Consider the following 26,408-nt stretch of genomic DNA (forward strand, 5'->3'; position numbering starts at 1 on the left):
GGGGTGGGACCCCTGGCCAAACTGCTGCCCAGCCCCAGGGTGAGAAGCAGAATGTCCCTGGGCATGAGAACGAAGTAAATGAAGAGGCTGGATTTATATCCCACCCTCCGCTTGGCGTCTCAGAGTGGCCAACAATCTCCTTTCCCTCCCCCTCCCCACAACAGTCACCCTGTGAGGCGGGTGGGGCTGAGAGGGCTCTGAGAGGACTGCTCTGAAAGAACCTGTGACAGACTCAAGGTCACACCAGCAGGTGTATGTGGGGGAGGAGTGGGGAATCAAACCCGATTCTCCCAGGCTAGCGTCCACGCTCCTAACTTCTATACCCAACTGGCCCTCCACTGATGCAGCCCTTCCTGCCCTCCTTCTCATGATCAGAAAACATCTGCAGGAGCACAGCTGCCCTCTTGTCCGAGCAGCTCAGCCACTCACAGGAAACCCAGCTCTGAAGTCAGCTGGAGCCAATGGGGCCGCAAAGGGGCAGCCCCTCTGCCATGGGCCTGAGGCCAGCTTGACCTACAGGAGGCACCCCTGTGGCTACCAGGCCAAGAAGGAGACCCAGGCAGGGGTAACACAGGCCAGCGGTGAGTGAAATGAGAGGGAGGGGGCCAATGGTTTGCCTTCCTCTCCAGGTCCAGCCAGCCAGGGACAGAACCTCTGTTGGGCCTGCAGGAGGCCCCTGGTCAACCCCTGGCAGTGCCCCCAGGAGGGGATGGGAAGGGTCCATTTCAGCCTCAGGACAGCCCTTTGCAATCCACCCCCCTCAGGGTCTGCCTACCTTGCTGATGGCGATGGTGAAAGCGGGCTCCACCTGGGCCTCGGCCTCCTGGGGGCGGTGGTAGCAGTGGAGGTTCGGGCCACGCAGAAGACAGAAAAGCCGGAGCCAGCCTGGCTGCTCTCCCTGCTGCAGAGATAGGCCAGGAGGGAAGGGGAGGGGAGAGACGCTTTTTGCCCTTGGCTGCTGCAAGCCCCTTCCCTCCCCCCCACCTGCTTCCCTTTCACAAAGCCCCTGCCCAAAACAGAAAGTGTGGGGGAGGGGATGCTCTCTTCAGACCATCCTGCCCCACCAACCCTACCCACAGCTGGGCACAGCCCCACCACTGAGCTACTACAATCCTTTGCCCCTGCATGTCTTGCCCCACGGAGACTGTCCGGCTGCTGCCACGAGGGAGCCAGGGCTGGATGCAGCCAGGAAGCAAAGCCTCTGGAAGGGGGAACCTGCCCCTCCCTCCCCAGCCACGGCTCAGGCCAGGACCGAAGGCTGCAGGTGGCCAGCGTGGGCCAAGCGGCCCGAAGGTCTGGAATCCTGCTAGCTGCCATAAGGGAGCTTCTCAGGTCCCTGTGGGGCTCCAAGGGGGGAGGGAGGGGGAGCCCCAGGAATTCACAGAGACCTCCCCCCTCCCAGATACACTTGTATAAATTGATGGTGCAACCTCGTTTGGAGTACTGGGTACAATTCTGGTCAATTCACCTCAAAAAAGATATTATACCATTGGAAAAAGCCCAGAAAACGGCAACTAGAATTATTAAAGAGCTGGAACACTTCCCCTATGAAGAAAGGTTAAAACGCTTGGGGCTCTTTAGCTTGGAGAAACGTCGACTGCGGGGTGACATGATAGAGGTTTACAAGATTATGCTTGAGATGGAGAAAGTAGAGAAAGAAGTCCTTTTCTCCCTTTCTCACAATACAAGAACTCATGGGCATTCAATGAAATTGCTGAGCAGTCAGGTTAAAACAGATAAAAGGAAGTCCTTCTTCACCCAAAGGGTGATTAACACGTAGAATTCACTGCCACAGCATATTGTTGGAACTTTCTGTCTGGGGCAGTGATGCTCTGTATTCTTGGTGCTTTGGGGGGGGCACAGTGGAAGGGGTTCTAGCACCACTGATGGACCTCCTGATGGCACTTGGGGTTTTTTGGCCACTGAGTGACACAGAGTGTTGCACTGGAGGGGCCATTGGCCTGATCCAACATGGCTTTTCTTATGTTCTTATGTGACACAGAGTGTTGGACGGGATGGGCCATTGGCTTGATCCAACATGGCTTCTCTTATGTTCTTATGTGACACAGGCTCTGAATCAGCTGGGAGACTTCCGCTTCAGCCCCTCCCTGTTTAGCATCAGCGGATCAGTAAATTCAGGCTGCTTCAATCCACAGAATCCTTCGGTTCCTGGTTTCCCCCCAAAGGTTTTAACTCCTGGGGCAAATGGGATTAAAGCTGGTGCAGGATGAAGAGCTGAAAAGAAGCTCCTGTTCCTTGGCTTCCGTTGCCACTTGCTCTGCCTTCGCCACATCCTCATAGGATGCCTTTCACCTTGCTGGGAGGGCTCGCAACCTGAACTCCTCAAGGGCATAATCAGGTCTCCTCCAGAACCATTTAAACACGGGATGCTTCACCTGGCCTTGTTCCCAGTTGGGACTTCTCCTAATTACCTCTCGCTGTGTGAGCAAGATGGAATCCCCAGGGGAAGATTGAGTCTTTGCAGCTCCACAGGGAAGTGCGAGAAGGAAGAAGAGCTCCTTTCCCTTGCTCCAGGCATTTGCAGTCTCTCACCCCCTGTCATGATCCTAGGCCCAGTGTGGCCTACACATTTCAGAGAAGCCTGCCTAGGAGTGGCTAGTGGGCCTACATCTCCCAGATCCCTTCTGCCCCACTTACTGGGTGGGCTGCAGTTTTTGAGGAGAAAGTTGGGGGCGAGATTAAAAGTCCAAGATGCAGACAGCAGGGTGGGTTCCTCTGGAGAGGCTGCAGATAGAGAGAGGATGGTTCTCTCTGGAGAGGCTGCAGCCAGAGAGGGATCCCTCATCCAAGGAGGGTGAGTTGGGTGAAGTTACAAGAAGGGGACGTCTTTTATTTCTTTATACCAACTACTGGTTTGTTTGTTTTTTAAAATTAACTGTTGCTCTAAAAATTCTACAGTTCACTTGTGGTTTTTGAGCACTTATTATCAACCTGCTGTTATTGTTCTCCTGCCTGGGTCCTAACGTCTCTTTGGTCACAAATAGAAAATGTTTGTTAAAAAGGGAGGGAGAGGGTTGGGGTGGCTGCTTTGGCCCCCCCAGACAGACATGTGGTAGCAGCCAGCAGAGGGCCTCCTTGGTCCCCTGGGGTGAGACACCCCTCGATTCAGGCCCAGGAGCACCTTAGAGACCAACATGCATTTCAGGAGAGAAGCGCTTGAGAATCAAGGCTCTCTTTGTCAGACTCTTAGACTCTCAAAAGTCTACACCCTGAAAACCCATGTGCTAGTGGAGCCGGACCCTCTGAAAGTCCCTCTCACCCTGGGGGGGGTGTGTTCTGATCTTCCTGCCTCCAGACCCCATCCAGCCCTTTGGCTTCCTCTTGCTCTGCCCGGAGCACAGAGGGCATCGCTCAGCCCCTCAGGCAAGGCACTCACCTGCACCCTGAGGAAGCCGCACATCATCTGGCGGACCATGCAGCTGGGCTGAGCAGCCAGGCGACAGCAGACACTGCCGTAGAGGGGCAGCCAGTAGGAGCTCTCCTCTGGAAGACAGGAGGGGGAAGGGCAGGGCAGGACCAGGCATTAGGCTGGGGCCCCCATCTCTGCCGCTGAGACAGAGCTGAGCAGTGAGGATGGGGGTGGGGGGGAAAGCAGCCTGTATGAGAAGGAAGGCAACAGGCCCAAAGATCCTGGAAGGCAATTTGGCCCTCTCAGACAAGTGGAAGCCAACATGCATGCCCGGTGGGGCAGGTTCCTTTGGAAACAGCCACTTGGCCTGGCTTTCCCGTGTTTCAGTCACTGCTTGCTAAAGGGAGGGACCGTTGCTCAGTGGAAGAGCAGAAGGTCCCCGGTGCAATCCCCAGCAGCATCTCCTGTTAAAGAGACCTGGCAGGAGGTGATGGGGAAGGCCTCTGCCGGAGCCCCGGGACAGCTGCTGCCACCTCAAGCAGATAAAAAGTTTTGGCAAGGTCCCTCACCAGAGGCTAAGAGGACAGGCACATTTAAAGATTAAAACTGGAGGGGACTAAAAACCATTTAGGGCGACTGCCCAGTCTGTCTGCGTAACTGTTGCAGCAACTTGGTTACATGTTTTATATTATTATACACTTCCTGTAACTAAACAAATAATCCTGGTTAGAGGACAGGCAGCAGAGAGTCAGTTCTTACAATGGCAGGAAGAGAGCAGTGAGCCCCCCCCCCCCTCCCAGGATAGGCCAGTGAGATCTTACTTGTTCTCAAATGAATTCGGTTTGGGACCGAGTAGCACAGTAGCAACAGTTTGCACCCGACTCCACATTCGCCTCCCCAGGCGGAGTCAAGCACTATAACCGCTGCCCGACATGGGGTCTCTGCTCATGGCCCACCCAGTGTGTGGGGTACGGCATCTGATCCCACACAGCAGAGGCTTCTCTTATGTTATTTGGCTTCTCTTATGTTCTTATTTCGATGAAATTGCTGAGCAGTTGGGTTAAAACGGATAAAAGGAGGTGCTTCTTCACCCAAAGGGTGATTAACATGTGGAACTCACTGCCACAGGAGGTGGTGGCGGCTACAAGCATGGCCACCCTCAAGAGGGGGTTAGATAAAAATATGGAGCAGAGGTCCATCAGTGGCTATTAGCCACAGTGTGTGTGTGTGTGTGTGTGTGTGTGTGAATATATATATATATATATATATATATATATATATATATATATATACACACACACAAAAAAAAATTTTGGCCACTGTGTGACACAGAGTGTTGGACTGGATGGGCCACTGGCCTGATCCAACATGGCTTCTCTTATGTTCTTATGTGACACAGAGCGTTGGACTGGATGGGCCATTGGCCTGATCCAACATGGCTTCTCTTATGTTCTTATGTGACACAGAGTGTTGGACTGGAAGGGCCATTGGCCTGATCCAACATGGCTTCTCTTATGTTCTTATGAGACACAGAGTGTTGGACTGGATGGGCCATTGGCCTGATCCAACATGGCTTCTCTTATGTTCTTATGTGACACAGAGTGTTGGACTGGATGGACCACTGGCCTGATCCAACAGGGCTTCTCTTATGTTCTTATGTGACACGGAGTGTTGGACTGGATGGGCCACTGGCCTGATCCAACAGGGCTTCTCTTATGTTCTTATGTGACACAGAGTGTTGGACTGGATGGGCCACTGGCCTGATCCAACAGGGCTTCTCTTATGTTCTTATGTGACACAGAGTGTTGGACTGGATGGGCCATTGGTCTGATCCAACATGGCTTCTCATATGTTCTTATGTTCTAACCAGTAGTCCTGGAGGGCCAAACCAAGAGGGCCCCGAGGCCAGGCCTTCCCCGATGCTGCCTGCTGGCACGGGGGGGGGCATTCCCTCCAGATGTGGAGGCTCCCTCTGGCCCCCCTCCCACTCTGGGCCTTGTCTCTCACTTGGCCTCCCTTGCAGGGGGGGAAGGGTTCATTGGCCTGCTCAAGACAGCTCCTCCCCCCCCCCGCAGCCATTCCCGAATACCGTGGCCAGCGATGACGAGGTCGTGGGTGCGGAAGGCGTCCTGCACATCAGCCAGGCGGAGGGTGGTGGAGGCGAGCAGCTGGTACCTGGGGCCTCTGGAAAGAGAGGGGGGCAGGAGAGGGTCACTGATGTGACGAACTCTCCTCCGCTGTTGAGCCTATTTGTCGTTTTATCATAAGCCACCCTGAGCCCACTTGGGGGGTAGGCTGGGGCAAAGGAGGTGCCCAACCAGAGGCCAGGGACTCACGCCACACTGGGAGCCGGCAGCAGGAGGGGGCTGCTCCCTCCGTTGCTCCCGGGGCTGCTGGGCGCCCCCCCATCGAGGGCTGCTCGGACCCGTTTCCCGGACGAGCGCCCCAAGGAGCTGCTCAGGCGACTGGCCAGTTTCTTCGGGGTGCTGCCCAGGGCCGACTCCTCCTCCAGGGCCGCGCTGTAGAGGTCCACCTTCAGCTCAAAGTCTGGACCCGCTTCCGTGCTGGGGGGAGGGGGAAGAGGGGTCAGCCTTCAGCACAAATTCCTTTATTTAGTTGGCTTGAATTTCCCACAAGCGGGTCAGGGTGGAGAACAACATAGGTTAAACAACAATTAATACTTACGAATTGAAATCATGCATGGACAATGTAATAAAACCATAAAAACAATAATATACATCATAAGCAGCAATTTCAGTTGGGCATACTCAGCATCCCAACAGCATGAAAAGGAGCCTTGCGCAGAACCGCACAGGAAGGGGGAGACTCCGTTTTGGAGGGGGGGCAAACGAGCCCCCCATTGCAAGCATGAAGGTTCCCTGCGTGAGGAACTTCTCTGGATCCTTCCCAGTCTGACTCTGGGCCTGGGTTTGGGCCAGAAGCAGCCCTTCACCAGGAGAGGGAGGGAGGGAGGGAGGCAGGGCGATGCTGTCGCTTCTCCTGGACCGTCAGCCATGCTCTCCTTCTGGACTGCCTTCCACAGGTGGGGCTGGAGACACCAATCTGAGGTGGTTCCAGCCCTCCCGGGGGGGAAGGTCTCAGGCTGGGTGATGCCCCTCGCCTCCTGGGCCTTTGGCCTGAGGACTCCCACCAGGCCGCACTTTGGAGACCGACAGGCAGCTGCGGGGTGAAGCCGCCACCGATGTGGGTGGCACCCTCCGCTCGATTTGGTGCTTCCAGCTGACGCCTGGGGGCAGCGTTGGGGGAGGTGTGGGCTAATAAGGCGGAGCTTAATCCCAAGCAGAGAGAAGTGCTGCTTGTGAGGAGAAGGGCTGGCCTGGGATTTGAGGCGTCCCCCGTTCTGGCTGGGGTTGCACTCCCCTCGACGGAACAGGTCTGTAGACCGGGGGGGGGGGGGACTTCTGGTCACAGGCTTATTGCTGGAGGGGGGAGCTGCCACTGGTTCACCAGCTCCAGGAAAGATCCAGACACTGGGGGGCATGCCCTGGTTGCACCTACATTAGATTACTGCAATGTGCTCTGGGTGGGGCTGCACTTGAAAAACATTCAGAAACTTCAATTGCTCTGGATGTTAACTGGCATGGGTTGCAGGGACCAGGTGGCTCCCATCTACACAGGCTCTCTCAACCTGTTTCTAGGCAACATTTCAGGTCCTGGTATTGGCCTTTGAAGCCCTAAACAGCTTGGGAGGATCCACCCACCTTACAACCCGCCCCCTCCCCACGACGGTCCTCCTCTGCCTCCCAGTTCCTGATGCCCTCGATTCCTGGCATGAAATGGGTGGCAAACCAAGAGAAGGCCCTTTGCTGAACAGGCTCCCCAGGTTGGGTGAGAGGGACTCACAAGAGGATGGTGCTCTCAAAGGAGATATCCGTCAGTGTCCGGTCGACCAGAACCATCTCAGTGTCGTAGATCTCTGTGCCAATCTGTAGCAAGCAAAATACGGCACATCGGTGCAGACCTGCCGAGGAAAGAGAGATGGTTCACGGGGCATCTGCCTGCTGGCACTTTGGTTAACGGGGGTCTTTGCCTCCAAGAGCCAGAGCAGTTACACCTGCTTACACCTGGGGTTGCAAAGGAACACCCCGGGGTGGGAATCGGGGGTCAAAGCAGATGGAGAGGACTGCTGTCCTGCTGGAAGGGTTTGGGTCCTGTGAGGAGACCACTGAAAGCAGGAGTTAGCTTGGATTTCTCTCCCACAAAAGGAACCCAAATTTCTGCCAGCCTGGCAACCTCAGCAAGAGTTCAACACCAGCTGACGCCTGGAGGCTTCAAGTGGGCTGTCAATATTTGGTTCTTCCTTTGTTTAAATGTTATTGCTGTGGTTATTCCCATTAAACATTTTGAATAATGTAATTACAACATAAAGACTAAGCAATTTGAGGTACAGTTTTACACCTTAATATTTCTCCCCTTCCCCCAAGCTGCAAAACTGCTTCCTGGATGGGTGAGAAGTAGTTCCTGAAGTCACAGATGCTCACCAGTCAGTGATGTGCAGAATGGCAGTTCTCTGCAAACTGAAGTCCCCTCCCCTCCCCACCCGAGTTTGACTCTGGAAATAAAACAAGAGCCAAACTCTGTCAATGTCCCTCCAGAACAGCCTCACCCCCTGTTTTGACAGCCTAACACCTACGCTCCAGATGTTCTACAGAAAACAAGTGGCGTATCGGAAGAGGAGATCTACAGCAAAAAGACTCCCTGTCTGGGTGAACTTACCACCCTTGTTTTTGAAATATTCTGTGTCCTTCCACATCAGGGGGATCCGGATATCTGAAAAGAGAGCAAGAGTGAGAAACTGCCACCCCCTTATGAGGCCAGCCAACAATGTGCGGAGGGGAATCGCTGGACAGTGCTGCCTTTGCTTTCCTCCTCAAACACGCCTGTTCTCCTCCATCACATTCCAAACTCCTCCGCCCCAGACAACCCCCAAGGGCTTGTTTGGGGTTTTGAACTAGTTCCACTTTAGCTGCAATTTGTAGGTTCAGTATTAATGCTAAACATTGAAAGAACCCTAGCAAGAAGAGTATGTGTATAAATGATAAACAATTGCAAATATATACTTCAAATCAGCTCCCTAGAGTCTCTCTCTCTCTCTCTCTCAACTTTCCGAGCCTCTTGTCAGGAAAGTGAAGGAATATGAGGGTGCCGGGGATTGTCTCTCTCCAGTTAGCAGAAAGAGGAGCCTCCGTTTGGGGGGGGGGGCACGCGGGTCCTGCTGCCATTTCTTAGGCACCCGTATTTCTCATTCTACCCTGTTAGGAAATCCTAATTTCCTCTGTTGTAACCAAATCTGATGGGAAGGAAGGCGGCAGGTGTGGCCTGTTCTTCTCAGATCCCAGAAGCTCAGCAGGGTCGGTACTTCGGGGGGGCATGGGGGGGTACCTCCAAGGAAGGCTCTGCAGAGAAGGACTGTGGCCAGCTGACCCTGCTTCTCACTTTTCAGGAAAGCCCCTTGCAGGGGTCACCAGAAGTTGGCTGGGACTTTATGTCTCTTCACACACATGTGCTCTGCCCCCCCCCCCCGAGATCCACATTCTGGTGCATTTTGGATCCAGGAGGAGCCTTCTGAGAGCAGAGCTGTTCCTCCGGGCCTGCACAGAAGCGGCAACATTGGCTGGGCCAGGGATCCCAACGAAAACCCCTTCCCACATCACAACCTCAGAGTCAGCCCTTGGGAGGCCGCAGATGCAATCCCAGGAATGCCTGCAGCAACCCAGCCACGAGCGCACAGTGGCTGCCAGGGCCGTCGTCACCACAAAACACCAACCTCTGCTGTAAGCAGGAGACATCTGGAGCAAGCCCCAGTTCGTCAGTCATTCTTGCTTTCACCTCCAACTAGCAATCCTGCACCTACCCAAACCAAAGTCAGCCCCTTTCCTGATGCAAGCAGGTTTTATTTTGAATTTGCCACCTGCAAGGGGGGGGGGGGAGAGAAGATCCTGTTCTGAGCTGTTGACTGAGGGGACCACACTGCACTGCACTAGTGCCAAGGGAGTGGGTGGAGGGGGACAACGTGGCGAGACAGAGAGGGGCAGTTCCAGGCTCATTTCTGTGTTTGCTGAGAGGCAGCCCTCAGGACACCAAGTGCGGAGTCCAGGTTCAAATCTGCTCTCAGTGATGGAGCTCAGTGGCCGACCAGGACAAACTGCTCAACCAGCCCCCCTTCTCCCGCTTTGCATGTCAGCACATGGAACCAAAATGCTAAAGCGCCTTGAGAAAAATTGCTGCCCTACTCCAAAGAGGTGAAGAGCATTTCCTTTTCTGACACGCCCAGAGAAATGCTGTTTCGCTGCTTTGGGGTTAGGCAGCAATTTTTCTCCAAGCCAGATCTGGGGCGGGGTGGGGGGGCATTTGCCATCTTCTGAGTGCAGAGCAGATGTCAACTGGAGTGCGTGTGGAGAAGGTACTTCTGAATCCCCTGCATTGCGCAGGGGGTTGGACTAGATGACCCTGGAGGTCCCTTCCAACTCTAGGATTCTCTGAAAAGCCCAGCAGAGATAGTAGAAATTTGGGAGACAGAAATGCTTGACCAGCTTAGATCCCTGGTCTTTGGTCTGAGTGTACAGATGCTGGCAAGGTATTCCCAAGAGGCTGCTCCCTGCCTTCTGTGTCTCCCCCGGAACATTTACTGAGACTGCAACAAATACTTCTGTGCAGTCTGACTGGGCCAGCATGAGGGTTGTTGGAAGGGGTCTCTTTGACACAAGCCTCCCCCTGCCCAGGCGTGAAGAGACAGGCCTGCAGAGCCCATCCAGAGAGGGTCCCCAGCTTCTTACCTGAGACGCAGACTCTGCCTCGACAGGGCAAACGATCCTCCATGGGACCAGCATCGGAAGGCCTGGGGGAGGGAGAGAGAGAGAGAGCCCCGTCAGACACCCTGGAAGAAAATGCCCCCACCCCGGAGATTCCAGTCACTGGCCATGCCGCCCACTGGACCAGGTTTAGACGTCCACAGGGGTTTTGGGGGGCAGGAATGCAGTTCTGGCTGGCTGGGTGTCAGGGGGTGTGGCCTAATATGCAAACTAGCTCTTGCTAGGCTTTTTTACTAAAAACCCCTACGTGAAACAATAGTGATGTCAGAGGCTTAATATATAAATGAATTCCTGCTGGGCTTTTGCTACAAAAAAAGCCCTGGACATCCAATGGATCTTTTGCAGGCAAATCCAGACAGAAAACGATGAAAAGGTTCGGAGGGTCAGAATGGCACCATCTGCAGCATCTGTGATCTAACAGTCCAGGTGACACTTGTTCAAACCCACAGCGGCTGATTCCGCGCATTCTGGGCCCAGAGGCTGCGCAGTCCCCATCTGTCTTTCAAGTTATGTGGCTGACACGTTTGTCACAGCTCATTTCTAGACAGGACTCATCTGATTATTTCAGCTTCTGATGCAAATACAGAATGTGGTCTTTCCAAGGAATTTCTACTGCACTTTCCCACCCAAGAGAGCTTTCAAAACCTGAAAGGAAACCATTAACAACTGCCCTCTGCAACAGCAGCTGCAGCCTGAGCTCCCAGCCTCCCGCGGATGCAACCATTTGCTGCCTTTCTCAAAAGAGCTGCTGGCCAGGAGGGCCTGGGAGCCTTTGCTGGAGGAAGCACGTCCAAGACGGAAGAGGGGAACTGAACTGCAAGGCAGGCGCTACTTCTCCACGATGGAATGCATTCACGGGACAGTGCCACAGCCAGCTGCTTTGGCCTCTGGCATAAAAGGAGAGACGACTTCATCAGGAATGGTCAGCTATGTGGCAACTACTCTCAGGCCTCAGAGTCATAGATTTGGAAGGGAGCTCCAAGGTCATCTAGTCCAGCCCCCTGCACAATGCAGGGACCCACAAATATCTCCCACCACACACACACAGCCAGTGACCCCTGTTCCATGACCAAAAGAGAGCAAAAAACAAAACACCCTCTCAAGAGATCTCTGGCCAAACTGGCCTGGAGAAAGATTGCTGCCTGACCCCAAAGTGGCTAAAAGCATTTCCCTGGGCATGTACAAAATGGCCACAAGAATGAAGCCCTGATGCAGCCCTTCCTGCCCTCCTTCTCAGGATCTGCCTCATTCAAAGAATCAGCTTTGCTGTCAGGTGGCCACCTAGCCTCTGTATGAAAACCTCCAAGTAAGGAGAGCCCACCACCTCCCAAGGAGGAAGCCTGTTCCACTGAGGAATCATAGAATCCTAGAGTTGGAAAGGACCTCCAGAGTCATCTAGTCCAACCCCCTGCACAATGCTGGGAACTCACAAACACCTCTCCCTAAATTCACAGGATCTTCATTGCTGCCAGATGGCCATCTAGCCTCTGTTTAAAAACCTCCAAGGAAGGAGAGCCCACCACCTCCCGAGGAGGAAGCCTGTTCCACTGAGGAACCGCTCTAATGGTCAGGAAGTTCTTCCTGATGTTGAGCCGGAAACTCTCTGATTCAATTGCAACCCATTGGTTCTGATCCTACTTTCTGGGGCAACAGAAAACAAATCTGCACCATCCATATGACAGCCCTTCAAGTACTTGATGATGATCATATCACCTCTCAGTCATCTCCTTTCCAGGCTAAACATACCCAGCTCCTTCAACTTTTCCAGACCCCTTGCCATCTTTGTTGCCCTCTTCTGGATATGTTCCAGCTTGTCCTCCTTAAAATGTGGTGCCCCAAACTGAACACAATACTCCAGGTGAGGTTTTACCAGAGCAGAGTAAAGCGATACCAACACCTCATGTGATCTGGGCACTATACTTCTGTTGATACAGCCCAGAATTGCATTGGCCTTTTGAAACACCACATCTGACTAATGTTTAGTGTATGGTCCACTAAGACCCCTAAATCCTTTTCGCACATACTACTGCCAAGACAAGTCTCCTTCATCCTATTACTATGCATTGGATTTTTTCTACCTAAGTGCAGAACTTTACATTTCTCCTCATAGCCAGCTTCAAGAGGGGGTTAGATTAAAATATGGAGCAGAGATCCATCAGTGTGTGTGTGTGTGTGTGTGTGTGTGTGTGTAAATTTAGCCACTGTGTGACAGAGTGTTGGACTGGATGGGCCATTGGCCTGATCCAACAGGGCTTCTCTTATGTTCTCATGTGACAGAGTGTTGGACTGGATGGGCCATTGGCCTGATCCAACAGGGCTTCTCTTATGTTCTTATGTGACAGAGTGTTGGACTGGATGGGCCATTGGCCTGATCCAACAGGGCTTCTCTCATGTTCTTATGTGACACAGAGCGTTGGACTGGATGGGCCATTGGTCTGATCCAACATGGCTTCTCTTATGTTCTTATGTGACACAGAGTGTTGGACTGGAGGGGCCACTGGCCTGATCCAACAGGGCTTCTCTTATGTTCTCATTAAAATTAATTCTATTTGTTTTAGCCCAGTTTTCCTGTCAAGGTCATCCTGTATCCTAACTCTGTCTTCTACCCTCTATTCCTTCATCCAAATCATTTATAAAGATGCTGAACAAAACAGGTCCCAGGACAGATCCCTGAGGCACTCCACTTGTTTCTGCTCTCCAAGGGGATGAGGAACCATTCACAAGCACTCTTTGGGTGTGATCTGCCAACCAGTTACAGATCCACCTAACAGTAATGGGATCAAAACCTGTCGGAAATGATTATATAACATTATTTTTATGGTTGTTATTGTAAATACTCTATGTAAATATTTGTGAGATTCATCGTTTTATTTTTAAAAGCATATTAGCCCATTTGTTACCATTTTTTTTATATTTAGCATAATATTGAGAGACTTCAGCTCCTCTCACACTGAATGGGCGAATCTGTGCTTCAGTCGTGCTGCAGAATGTGTTGCAGAGGGGAACCAACTAGCTTAATGCCTGCCCCACGCAAACTAAGAGAAACTGTAATAATCAGGGCTTTTTTGTAGCAGGAACTCCTTTGTATATTAGGCCACGCCCCCTTGATGTAGCCAATCCTCCTGGAGCTTCCATTAGGCCCCGTACTAAGAGAGAGCCCTGTAAGCTCTTGGAGGATTGGCTACATCAGGGTTGTGTGGTAGTTACAAATATTTGGAGCAGCTGTAGAAAGGGCTTAGATCTCTGGAGGAGAGAGGGGTCCCTCAGGTGGCTGAGGGGAAGGTCCACATTCGGAGGCCTCAGAAGGCCGGTGCGGGGGGGAGGGGCAACATCAGGGGAAGGCCTTGGCCCTCCTGGGCTAACTGGTTTGCCACTGGGTGTGGGCAAGGCTCTCCTGGCATTCCTCTTCCCTCCGCCTCCCCACTCACCGCCGGGCCATGCGCTGCATGACTTGGGCCTCCTTCATGCGCTGCAGCTCAGCCATGTAGGCCAGGATGCGGCTGTTGCAGACCAGCAGGCTCTTGGTGACCTCCAGGGCCTGCTCGCGCTGGGTGCAGGCTGGCAGCAGCTTGCAGGCTCCCTCACGCATGCGGATCTCGTGGTCTATCTTCTTCTGGATGTCCGTGCCCTGCGGAGGGGGGGGGGAGAAACAGAAGCAGCCACCTGGAATCTCTGGAGAGGGGGACTGGTCACTATGCAGCCAACACATATGAGAGAGAGAGACTGGGGGGGGGTTCTGTTGCTGCAAGCCCCCCTGGCAGTTCTTAACCACATCAAGAAGCAAGCAGCCATCAGGAAAGCCCTTTTCTTGCCCCCCTAATATATATACAACTACAGCTCCCTCCCAGGCCCCGGAGGGTGGTTGAGGGAGGAGGGGGAGTGACAACACCTGGGGGTTCAGTGACATGAAGGAGAACCCCCCACCACCACTGGTGCTTCCCCCCCCCCCCCGCCCTGCCATTAAGTCAAGCAAGTGCCCCGTGTCTGAGTATGGACATTGCCCCGCCCCCCTCCCCTCCCCTCTGTTGCTCAGCCTTCCATCACCCCCCCCCCCATTTTTCTGTTAAAACAACCCCCAAGGCAAGATGCAAGGCGGCAGGAGCAATTATTTAGGACACTAACTCCGAGTCTAATTTACTAAGCAAGGGCTGTAAGAATGGGAAACCTCAGCTTTGCCCACCCACACGCAGTGCCACGTATGAGAGGGGGGCATATCCAGCATTCGCTGTGAGTATGACGCGGCAGACTGGGGGTGCAAAGGGGCCAGTGGGCCAGAGCCAGGTGAGGCCCTGCCGGTGGGCTTCCTGCCGGCCCCTGGGTTTGGGCCACTGTGAGGTGCAGAGGGGCCATGGCCTGATCCTGCAGAGTCCCCGCAGGCTGTTACGGGGGACAAAGGGCGGCCTGCAAAGAGCTCTCTCAGGGGTGCTGCCGGGGGGAGGGGAGGGGGGCTCATAGTGCAGGACATGAGAAGGGGCAGCAACCACCCCACCCTCCCCCTGCCCACTGCACGCCAAGGAGGTGGAAGGAAAGCCAGTTCTTGGGGGGGGAGGGGTCTTTCCACTGCCTCTTGGCCCAAAAGGGTTTGCCAGGCCCAGGGGTCCCCGCCCCTCGCATGGGGTGCTGAGGGGCTCCCTCAGGGATACGAAGGGAGCCCTCTTTGCCACGAAGGACCCCTTCCCCACCACCTGGCATGGGAGGGGAAGAGAGATGCTCATCTGTGGGTGGGGGGGGGGGGATGGCAGGATGCCCTCCTCAGCTCCTCCTCCCCCGGCGGATGCCCCGCCCAGACAGGCACTCACCCTGGCAAGCTGTCCTTCCTCCATGCTGCTGGCAGAGCCCCTAGGCCAGGCCCCAGCCCCAGGAGGAGGAGAGGCCAGGGCGGGTGGGTGGAAGGGGGAGGGAGGGGGCCGCCAAGGCAGCACTGCCCTCCCCCGCAAGGCTCAGCAATGGAGCGGGGCTGGGGGGGGGGGAGAGACAGCTGGCCGGCAGCTGCTGCTGCTTCGCCCGGAGGGAGAGAGGGAGGAGGAGCACCCGGGAGCCCCCAACTGGGTAGGGGGAGAGCAAAAGGGGGGGAGGCTGCCTCCCTCCCTCCCTTCCTTCCTTGCCAGCCAGCCGAGCTGGGGTGCTCCCTCCCTCCCCGCCTTCTTCAGCTCCTCCCTCCTTGCTCTTCCCTCCCCCCCCGTCTCCGAGGAGGCCACTGGCTGCTGTTGGGGGGGGGGATCCTGCCTTCCTTCCAGGGAGCTTAGCTTTGGCAGCTGCCTGGCGCCCCCCCCCCTTCTTGCGGCATTTGCCAGTTGCTGGCAGGAGAGAGAAGCCTGGCAAGAGTGGCAGGGAGGGGGCGGCCAGGAAGGAGGAGTCAGCCGAGAACCTCCGAGAAGTCCTTTTCTCCCTCTCTCACCATACGAGAACTCCTGGACATTCCATGAAATTACTGAGCAGTCGGATTAGAACGGATAAAAGGAAGTCCTTCTTCACCCAAAGGGTGATGAACACGTGGAATTCACTGCCACAGGAGGTGGTGGCGGCTACAAGCATAGAGGGGATTGGATAAGCATATGGAGCAGAGGTCCATCAGTGGCTCTTAGCCACAAGGTATAGATGGAACTCTTTCTCTGGGACAGGGATGCTCTGTATTGGACCTCCCGATGACACCTGGGTTTTTTGGCCTCTGTGTGACACAGAGTGTTGGACTGGATGGGCCATTGGCCAGATCCAACATGGCTTCTCTTATGTTCTCATGTGACACAGAGTGTTGGACTGGATGGGCCATTGGCCAGATCCAACATGGCTTCTCTTATGTTCTTATATGACACAGAGTGTTGGACTGGATGGGCCACTGGCCTGATCCAACAGGGCTTCTCTTATGTTCTTATGTGACACAGAGTGTTGGACTGGATGGGCCACTGGCCTGACCCAGCAGGGCTTCTCTTATGTTCTTAGATGGGAGGACAGAGAGAGAGGGAGAAAGAAAGCACCTTTAAATTTAAATGCATTCTCCAAAACAAGTCAGCGACTGCCTTGCCCTGGATAAGTGATTTAAAGAGAGAAATGCTTTCTCCAATATGTGTGAAAGAGCCACATGCAGGCTACCGAGCCACAGTTTGGCCCCGCTGGCCTATTCCATCTCTGACAAGTGTCTGCCCAGCTGCTGCTTCAAGACTGCCAGTGCTGGAGACTCCCCCCTCCCTCCGTAGCGGATGCCACCGCTGAACAGCTCTGACTGTAAAAAATGTTTCCCTCATATCCAGCCAGGACCTTCCCCAAATCCCTTTATTGGCATAGAAATAAAAAGTACAGCATAGTAAATTTACATGGAGTTTCAGCTATAAAAACCAGTCAAACATCAAGAAGGGGAGCTAGTCTTTTGCTCCCTGACTGTTATGGCAGCCAAAAGGTACTTTGCAACCAGCCTTGTGAAATGGGACCATTGGTCAGATAGCACAGGGGTGGCCAACGGTAGCTCTCCAGACGTTTTTTGCCTACAACTCTCATCAGCCCCAGCCAGCATGGCCAATGGCTGGGGATGACGGGAGTTGTAGGCAAAAAACATCTGGACAGCTACCGTTGGCCACACCTGAGATAGCAGAAAAAAAACTAACTTTGCTTCAGGTAATCCATAAAAATTAGACAGAATAGGTTTGATTATGCAGTCCCTCACTCCCCAATAAAAATCTCAATAAAGTAAGACATGGGTGACTGTTTCAAGGTGCCTTTGATTACATGGGTAGACTCTATCCTGATAAGGGCCATTGGCAAACCTCCCAGACAATACCGCTGAGGGCAGAACACTGAGTCTTGCTAACATAAAAGAGCGGTGTAACTGGGGTGAAGTACTTTCCCACCCCTAACTGAAACCCATTCTTGCAAGTCCTCTCCTCTCCAGCCCCCCCCCCCTCTAAGGGACAGCAGCCCTTCAGGGACTTATAGAGAGGAATCCTGTCCTCCCGCCCCGGCCCCTCTTCTCCAGACTGAGCGGTCCCAGCAAGTCCCTCTGCCTTTCCTCTCAGGGCTTCTTGGTCTCCAGGGTCACAAGATCTGGAGAAGGGAATCTCTGCCCAAGCCGGCCCCTCGTGCCTCGAGGCTCCAGCATGGCCACCCTTCCAAATCCCCAAGAAACCTGGTTTGTGCGCCGAGGCGGGCCCTTCCTGCGGATCCTGAGCCCCCCCCCCCCCCCCCCAGTGCCAGCAGCCAGGTCAGCACCCGCAAGGAGCCCGCCTGCACCCCCCGCCAGGGGTCTTGTGAGGACAGCCGGGAGCGCGGGCAGGAGCAGAGGCTCCCCGGAGGCAGCTGAGAGGTGGCCCAGGAGGGGGCTCTGGCGGGCGGCGGGTTACCTCCAGGCTGAGGGCGATCTGGCGGATGTAGAGCATGTTGAGGTCTTCCAGGATGCGCAGCTTCTCCCGCTGCATGGCGCCCGCCCGGGGAAGCCGAGGGAGGCAGGCAGGGCAGGCCGGCGCTCTCTCGCTAGCCGCCGCGCCCCGAGCCCGCCCGCCGCCCAGCCATGCTGCGCCCCGAACGCCAGCCCGCCCGCCCGCCCCAAGGGCTCCCCGCTCGGGCCGCCGCCGACGCAGCAGCCAGCCAGCCAGCCAGCCAGGCGAGGGGAAGGGAAGGGAAGGGCCGGGCTGCCTGTGGCCGGCAGTCAGCGGATTCCGCGCCCCCGGCCCGCCTGGCCAGAGAAAGGGCCCTTTCTTCGCCGCCGCCGGGAACAAGCGGCCACTGTGCTCGGCTGCGGCTGCGGCTGCCTGGGCGGCCAGGGGGAGGCGAGCGCGGCCCGGATCCACGCAGGCAGGCAGGCAGGCAGCGGCAGGGCGGCCAGCAAACGCCCCCAGAAGCCGCCCCCTGCTGGACGCCGGCCGCCTCGCTCCGCCCCCCCCCCGCTCCCCTCCGACCCGCGCGGCCAGGCTGCCTCCCCTCCTGCTCCACCCCACGCCTCCCAATCCCCCCCCCGCCCGGGCCCCCCCCCAGCTCCCCTCCGACCCGCCTGCCCCCCCCCCCCCCCGCCGCATGGCCAGGCTGCCGCCCGCCCCACCACCCCAGCCCCAAACACAGAAGCGCCACCTGCTGCCAGGGTGGCCCAGCCAAGCAGCGGGTATGTGCCTGCCCGCTAGCGCCCCGGGCCCAGGCCGGGCACCCTCTGCCACCCACGCAGGAGAGCCTGCCCTGCTGCCGCACTCCACCGCCAGCACCACACATGGGGACTGGGGCCGCCTCTCCGCCCTGCCAGCACAAGCAACCCTACACTGCACCCCTGCCGCCTTCATCAACTCTGCACATGCTCAGAGGCCCTTCCCTGCACTGCAGCTTCATTTCCGTGCAAAAGACCTGGGCAAAGGGCAGGGGGGGGGGCAGAGAGAGCCAGGGCTGCCTGCTGAGTGCTGACCAGGCCAGCCAAATGGGGCTAGGGGGATGAAGGGAAAGGCTGTGGCCAGTGGGCCCTGCTTGCTCCTTGGCCTCCCTCCGCCATTGGCCTGGAAGCAGGAGGCCAGAGGGGGCTGGGCTGCTCAGGTGGCCAGGTCTGGGCTGGAAAACCCCGGGAGGCTTTGGGGGAGGAGCCAGGAGAGGGTGGGGTGAGGGGAGGGGCCGCAGCATGGTTCAGTGCCTTAGAGTCCACCCTTAGAATCACAGAGTTGGAAGGGACCTCCAGGGTCATCTAGTCCAACCCCCTGCACAATGTAGGAAAGTCACAAACCCCTCCCCCTAAATACACAGGATCCACATTGCTGTTAGATGGCCATCTAGTCTCTGTTTCAAAACCTCCAAGGAAGGAGAGCCCACCACCTCCCAAGGAGGAAGCCTGTTCCACTGAGGGACCACTATAACGGTCAGGAAGTTCTTCCTCATGTTGAGCCGGAAATTCTTTTGATTTAATTTCAACGCATTGGTTCTGCTCCTACCTTCTGGGGCCACAGAAAACAATTCCACCCCATCCTCTAGAGGACAGCCCTTCAAGCCCTTCCAAGCAGCCATTCTCTCCCCAGGGGTGCACAAAAAGGGGGTCTCAGAGTTAAGGCAGTCAAACAGAAAACGGCTGAAGGAACTATTTATATACTCAAACAATTATATATTTTTACAACTTAAACCAGTTCATACAAAATTCAAACCAATGTAGAGAAAAGTAATGCTGAATTTGTATACACTGCTTTAAATTGTAAAAATATATCATTGTTTGAGTATATAAATTGTTCCTTCAGCAGTTTTCTCCAGGGGAGCTGATCTCTGCCAACTGGAGATCTGTTGTAAAACCGGGAGGTCTCCAGGTCCGACCTGGAGGCTGGCAACCCCACGTGCCAAGCTGAGCCGAGGCACTGAAAGCAGGTTCTTGCAATGGAGCCATAAGAACATAAGAACATACGAGAAGCCATGTTGGATCAGGCCAATGGCCCATCCAGTCCAACACTCTGTGTCACACAATGGCCAAAAAAAATTATATATACACACACACACACACTGTGGCTAATAGCCACTGATGGCCCTGGCAGAACTGGGAGTCATGGAGCTCCTGAAGGTGCCCCCCTGCCCCCAGGCCAGGAGCAAGCAGAGGAGAGATCAGAACAGAACTCTGAGTGGGGAAGGGGGGGGTCACCCAGCTCCCCTCGCCTCACACGGGTTGGGGAGGGGGATAATCTCGACCAGCAGGCACAGGCCATTTCAGGACTGCCCACAATGCCACTCTCTGCAGACAGCCAGGGGACACTGGGCCGGGGGGTGGGGAGTGCAGCCAGCCCTTGTGAGCCGCATTCCGAGGGACTGCCCCAGGCCAGTGGGCAGCCAAGGCCCCTCGGAGCCATTCCTGCGCCCAGCTCTGCCCTCCCTTCTTTGCCCAGCACAGAGATGCTGTCCTCCATGGTGGGGGTGCTGCCTTCCCCCCTCCTCCCGAGGGGAACGTGCAGCGCCTGTATCACCCTTCTGGCTTCCCCTGCTCCTCTGCTGCGGGGTGCTCGCGATCCATACAGGACCCTCTTATGCACCACCAAGCGTGCCCCACCACGTCCAGTCCTGCTCCACTGCAGGCAATGCCCCCTGTTCTGTGAGGTCTTGCCCAAGAGCCCAGAAGCCGCTGCCTCCCCACCCCGCCCATCAGGAACAGGAGAAGCAGACAGAGACGTGCCAGTGCAGGATCCCGACACGCCCTGCCCGAGCCTCTCCCCACCGACTTGACAGGCCTTGCCCAGCAAACACCCCAAGCTGCCTTCTCTCCTCCACTGAGATCTTCTGCCGCCCAGCCTCAGCTGGGCCACGACCAGCAGGCACAAGACATTTCAGGAATCCCAGGGGATGGCCCCCACATCCATCCTCACTCCCTGCAGACAGCCAGGAGACACAGGAGGGAGGGGCAAGGACAATTCCACACCCTCCTCTATATGACAGCCCTCCAAGTCCTTGAAGAGGGTGATCATATCACCTCTCAGCCGCCTCCTCTCCAGGCTAAGCATGCCCAGCTCCTTCAACCTGTCCTCATAGGACTTGGTCTCCAGACCCCTCACCATCTTCGTCGCCCTCCTCTGGACCCGTTCCAGCTTGTCTATATCCTTCTTAAACTGGTGCCCAAAACTGAACCCAAGACTCCAGGTGAGGTCTTACCAGAGCAGAGTAAGGGGATACCATCAGATCACGTGATCTGGGCACTATGCTTCTATTCAGGGCTTTTTTGGGAGAAAAAACCCAGCAGGAACTCATTTGCATATTAGGCCACACACCCTGACATCACCTGTCACCATTGGTTCACATAGGGCTGTTCTGTAGAAAAAGCCTGGCAGGAACATATTTGCATATTAGGCCACACACCCCTGACTCCAAGCCAGTCAGAAATGCGTTCCTGCTTTAAAAAAAGCCTGCTTCTCTTGATACAGCCCAAAATCGCATTGGCCTTTTTAGCTACTGCATCACACTATTGACTCATGTTCAGTGCAGGGCCGGATCTGGGGGGGGGGGGCAGAGGGGGGTGCTTGCCCCGGGCACCCGCGGATGGGGGGGCGCCAAATTGGGTATGGAGTCCATAAGAGAGAATGGCCCATAAGGGGGCACCATTTTTTAATTTTGCCCCCCCTCAAAAAATATGTTGATCCGGTCCTGGTTCAGTGTATGGTCCACTAAGACACCTTGATCCTTTTCACACAGACTACTGTCACGTCAGGTCTCCCCGTCCGATAACTATGCATTGGATCATACACAGAACATTATATTTATATATTTGGTGGGCTCTCCTTCCTTGGAGGTTTTTAAGCAGAGGCTGGATGGCCATCTGACAGCAATGAAGATCCTGTGAATTTAGGGGGAGGGGTTTGTGAGTTTCCTGCATTGTGCAGGGGGTTGGACTAGATGACCCTGGAGCTCCCTTCCAATTCTTCTATGATTCTAACAGGCTTCCTCCTCGGGAGGTGGTGGGCTCTCCTTCCTTGGGGTTTTTGAAGCAGAAGCTAGATGGCCATCTGACAGCACTGAGGATCCTGTGAATTTAGGGGGAGGGGTTTGTGAGTTTCCTGCATTGTGGAAGGGGTTGGACTAGATGACCCTGGTGATGACCCTCTTAAAATCTATTTTATTGGTTTTAGCCCAGTTTTCCAGCCTGTCAAGATCTTCCTGATTCTGTCTTCTATTGTATTTGCAACCCCTCCCAATTTAGTACCATCGGCAAATTTAATAAGCATTCCCTCTATTCCTTCATCCAAATCATTGATAAAGATGTTGAACAAAACAGGTCCCAGGACAGACCGCTGAAGCCCTCCACCTGTCACTCCTCTCCAAGAGGAGGAGGAACCATTCACAAGGCATCCACTCGGACCCTGTTGCTGCCCCTCTCACCTGCAAGGAGGTAGCTGAAGCCTCCTTTGGCCTTGGGCAGCCCCGGGAGAGCCTGACCTCTCCCCCCCCCCCCCCCCCGCTCCCGCTTTCATCCACATCTGAACCCTTTGGTGGTCGGCTGCCACAGAAACTGTGTCCCATCTTTGGTCCCAACAGCACACCCCTCGCCCTCCTGCCCAGAAGAGCCCCCAGGTGGCCTGTGAGGGAGGGGCCAGCCCTTTCACCTGTACGCCTACAGGGAGCGGCTCTGGCTGCGCGGCAGAGCATCTGCTGGGCCTGCAGAAGGTCCCAGGTTCAATCCCCGGCAGCATCTCTCCCACTTCCACAGATGAGAGAGGACCTGACCCCCCCCCCAGATGAGAAGAGGCAAGACTCCCCCCCCCAGGCAGTTTCACAGGTGGGCTCCACAGTCACAGGGTTTGCCCAGCCCTTTGGTGTGGAACGGCGAAGCCCCCCTGAGGATAGCTCCAGAGGGGCAGCTGTGTGGGTCCCCTGAAGCAAAAGCAAAGGGAAGTCCAGTGGTGGCGAAGCCATTCGGGATAGGCTGGGGGCTCCTCTGCTCAGCTCCTCCCCCTTCCCCTAACCGGTTCTGCAGCTTTCTTTAGATTGGGGTGGCCAAACTTGCTTAATATAAGAGCCACATAGAATAAACGTCTGAGATATGAACTTCAGATGTTTGAGAAATGCAAGATAGGAAGGCAGGCAAATAAATGGGGGAGGGAGAGGTGGAAAGAAAGCAACTTTAACGTCAAATGCATTCTCAAGCCAACTGGCTTGGCTTGGAGAAGTGATATAAAGAGATAAATGCCTTCTCCAAGCAGGCCAATGGGGCAGGGGGGGGCTTCAAGAGCCCCACAATATATGTGTCAAAGAGCCACATGCGGCTCCTGGGCCAGTTTGGCCACCCCTGATTTGTCTTCTGGGCTGCCTTGCATCTGAGCTCTGCTTCCTGAACCCTCCTCCTGCAGGAAGCCCGCCTCCTCTCTCGAAGGCTGCTGCTGCTGAGGGGCCCCTCCATGGTGACCGGGCCCCCCCCCGTGCCATGGATGCTGGCTGGCTGGTTCCTTGGGGGCTGCTCACACTCACTCAGCCTCACAGCGGGGGACAAGAGAGTCACAGGAACCACTCTGGCCCCTGCGGGGGAGGAAGGGGGGCAGCAATGAACCCGACGTGTAACCAGCCCTCTGTCTGCCAGGCGCTCCCAGACTCCTCTTTGTCAGAAGGGCAAGCAGCCTTCCCCAGCTCCCAGCCCACAGAAACATGGGGAGAGAGCTTGCCAGATACCCAGGGGGAGTAAAGGGAACCTCCACAGGCAGAGGCAGTCTACCTCTTGAGTCCCAGTGCCAGGAGGCAACCTCAGGGAAGGCCCAAGCCTCTCCTTCTTGGCATGACAGGGCAACTGGCTGGCCACCGTTGGACTCGATGGCCCCTCGCTTCTCGGACCCTGTGGGGCTCTCCTCATGTTCTCATGCAGGACAACCCAAAAGAGAAGAGCAGTGTCACCCTAGAGGGAGCAAAGGCTGCCTGGAAAGGGGCTCAAGATGGCCCTGGGGGGGCACCAGGAGGCAGGCACCACTATCAGCCCCACAGCTGTGGGAAAGCCGCCCTGAGCCCGCCTCGGTGGGGAGGGCAGGATATAAATGGAATAAATAAATAAAGACAAGCCAGCCATTGCTCCCCTCCCCATATGTGGACACTCTCCTCCCCCACACACCACACCTATGCAGGGAGGCCGTGCCTAAGAGAACATAAGAGAAGCCCTGTTGGATCAGGCTACTGGCCCCTCCAGTCCAACACTCTGTGTCACATAACAACATAAGAGAAGCCCTGTTGGATCAGGCCAGTGGCCCATCCAGTCCAACACTGTGTCACATAAGGACATAAGAGAAGCCCTGTTGGATCAGGCCAGTGGCCCCTCCAGTCCAACACTCTGTGCCACATAAGAGAAGCCATGTTGGATCAGGCCAATGGCCCATCCAGTCCAACACTCTGTGTCACATAAGAACATAAGAGAAGCCCTGTTGGATCAGACCAGTGGCCCATCCAGTCCAACACTCTGTGGCACATAAGAATGTAAGAGAAGCCCTGTTGGATCAGGCCAATGGCCCCTCCAGTCCAACACTCTGTGTCACACAGTGGCCAAAAAAATCCCAGGTGCCATCAGGAGATCCACCAGTGGGGCCAGGACACTAGGAGCCCTCCCACTGTGCCCCTCCCAAGCACCAAGAATACAGAGCATCACTGCCCCGGACGTAAGAACATTAGAAAAGCCATGTTGGATCAGGCCAGTGGCCCATCCAGTCCAACACTCTGTGTCACACAGTGTCCAAAACCCCCAGGTGCCATCAGGAGGTCCACTAGTGGGGCCAGGACACTAGAAGCCCTCCCACTGTTGCCCCTCCTCCCCCAAATGCAGGTGGCTGCGAGGGGGGGGGGGTACTGCCCCATTGCTGCAAGGGGCTCCCTTCCTCCAGAGGGCACCCTGCTGCCAGGGGCGGGCAGGGGGATGCCACACCCAACAGGGCGGGCAGGCTGGGACGCCTCCCTCCCTCCTCCGCCTTCCCGGGCGCAGCAAGAGTGGGGGTGGGGGGTGGGCCGCGGGGAATGCGGCTTCTGCAGACGGGGCGGGACCGGCCCGCGCCAGACTATCCAGCGAGAGGGCGCTCGAACCCAGCCCTTTGCTGCCTGTCCCGGGGCCCCGTTGCCTCCGGCGCTGCCCACCCCCACCCCCACCGCGGCCACTGCCCTTCCGAAGAGCAGAGACTATGCCCCCGGTGGTGGGGCTGAGGCACAAGCAGCCCCCGCCCCCCGCCACGTCGTCCGGCGGCCCTCCCTCCCACAGCCTCCAGGACTTAACCGGGAGCGCGCCTTGCTTTCCCCAGGCGGGCGAGGAGGAAGCAGCCAGCCAGCCAAGCCCTCTGGCCGGCCACGTGCCTCCTCCGGGCTGCCGGCGGGGATCGCGGCCAGCCCGCCCTACCTGCTCGGTGTCCCCGAGGAGGCTGAGCCGGAACCGGCCCCGCCGGATCTCCATCTCCAGGGCGGAGCCCCGCGCTACGGTCACTCGGCTCCGGTGGTGCCGCTGGAACGCCATGGCGGCCCGAGGCCAGCCCTCTCTCCCTCTCCTCGCACGCCCGCCGACCTTCCCCCTGGCCGGGGAGCCGCGCTGGCCCCGCCCCGTGGCCTGGGAAGAGGCGGCCCGCCCCGCCCCGCCCCGCCGAGCGCTTCCCTTCCCTGCGGCCGAGCGGGGAGCTCCCTGGCTGGCCTCTCCTGCCCTGGCTCCGTCCCGACGGGCGAGGGCCCAACCTTGCTGCCCAAGCTCCCTCCCTCCCTCGCCCGGGCCCCGAGGAGGGAAAGGCGCCTCAACCCCGATCCGGGGGGAATCCAGCTCCAGGCAAGCGGCGGGGGCGCGCACCAAGAAGCCGGCCCAGCAGGAGCCTGTGAGAACATGCCAGGAGCCCCTGGTCCACCCAGGCCAACACTCTGGGTCAGGCAGGGGCCATCAACACCCAAAGCCTTCCCTTGAGGTCCACCCGCTGGGCCAGAACGCCAGAAACCCTCCCAATGCCCCCCGCCCCCCCCCCAGCATCAAGAAGACAGAGCATGAGTGCCCCAGACAGAGGGCTCCCTCTATACCTTGTGGCTAAGAGCCGCTGATGGACCTGGGCTCCATGTGTTGATCCAGTCCCCTCTTCAGGCTGGCTGTGCTTGTAGCCGCCACCACTTCCTGCAGCAGTGAATTCCACCTGTGAATGACTCTCTGGATGAAGAAGGGCTGTTCTAAGCCCCCTGCTCCTTCATGTCATCGAGTGCCCAGGAGGGAGAAAAGTGCTTATTTCTGTGCCTTCTCTGTCCCATGCGTGCACCTCTGTCGTGTCACCCCTCAAGCTGCCATTTCTCCAAAAGAAAGAGCCCTTGCCCCCTTCACCTTTCTTCATAGGGAAAGTGCTCCATCCCCTGAAGCATTTGTGTTGCCCATTTCTGCCTCTTTGGGTCTTTTCCGGTTTGCCCAGGGCTAGCTGGGAAACTGACCTGTGATCCCTCTGCCCCCCCCAGGTGCTGATCCAGCTGCCCCCCTGCTCCAACCACCCAGTGGGAGGGTGCCTGGCAGAGAGAGGCCTTCCCCAGGGTTGCTGGCGACTGGAACGGGCACCTCCCACGTGCCAAGCTTGTGCTGTATCCCTGGGCTCTGCACCCCAGCACCTCGACAGCAAGGTGGAGAAGGGGCTGCAGTGACTCCCCAAAAGAAGCTCTTCCTCTGCGGCCAGTCCTGAAGGTGCTCCTGCAGTCCTGCTCTTTTCTGCTGCTCTGAGGAGGCCGCCCATCTGGAGGGATTTGTGGCGGGCTCCCGGGACACCCTGCAAGGGCCACACCAGCACAGCACGGGGGGAGGGAGGGAGGACGGGCCT

The 26,408-nt window shown here is 56.4% G+C and overlaps 1 protein-coding gene across 4 annotated transcripts in view; it reads right to left on the minus strand.

Moving 5' to 3' along the window:
- The window catches only part of RTKN (rhotekin), a 28,328-nt gene extending 3,213 nt beyond the window's left edge, over positions 1 to 25,115 (minus strand). For 3 of the 4 annotated variants that reach the window (XM_060247232.1, XM_060247234.1, XM_060247235.1), the window contains exons 1-9: positions 24,980 to 25,115; positions 13,632 to 13,831; positions 10,168 to 10,229; positions 8,108 to 8,161; positions 7,235 to 7,352; positions 5,707 to 5,934; positions 5,460 to 5,554; positions 3,398 to 3,504; positions 776 to 901 (exon numbers count right to left, since the gene is read on the minus strand). In XM_060247232.1, the coding sequence (XP_060103215.1) occupies positions 776 to 901; positions 3,398 to 3,504; positions 5,460 to 5,554; positions 5,707 to 5,934; positions 7,235 to 7,352; positions 8,108 to 8,161; positions 10,168 to 10,229; positions 13,632 to 13,831; positions 24,980 to 25,093 (1,104 nt within the window). In that variant the 5' untranslated portion in view covers positions 25,094 to 25,115. Of the gene's footprint in view, positions 1 to 775; positions 902 to 3,397; positions 3,505 to 5,459; positions 5,555 to 5,706; positions 5,935 to 7,234; positions 7,353 to 8,107; positions 8,162 to 10,167; positions 10,230 to 13,631; positions 13,832 to 17,534; positions 17,619 to 24,979 lie in introns of those variants that run through there. The other variant, XM_060247233.1, reaches the window with a different exon arrangement.
- Between the last annotated feature and the right edge of the window lie 1,293 nt (positions 25,116 to 26,408).

Source organism: Heteronotia binoei, chromosome 9 (assembly GCF_032191835.1).
Source record: "Heteronotia binoei isolate CCM8104 ecotype False Entrance Well chromosome 9, APGP_CSIRO_Hbin_v1, whole genome shotgun sequence".
NCBI lineage: Eukaryota > Metazoa > Chordata > Lepidosauria > Squamata > Gekkonidae > Heteronotia > Heteronotia binoei.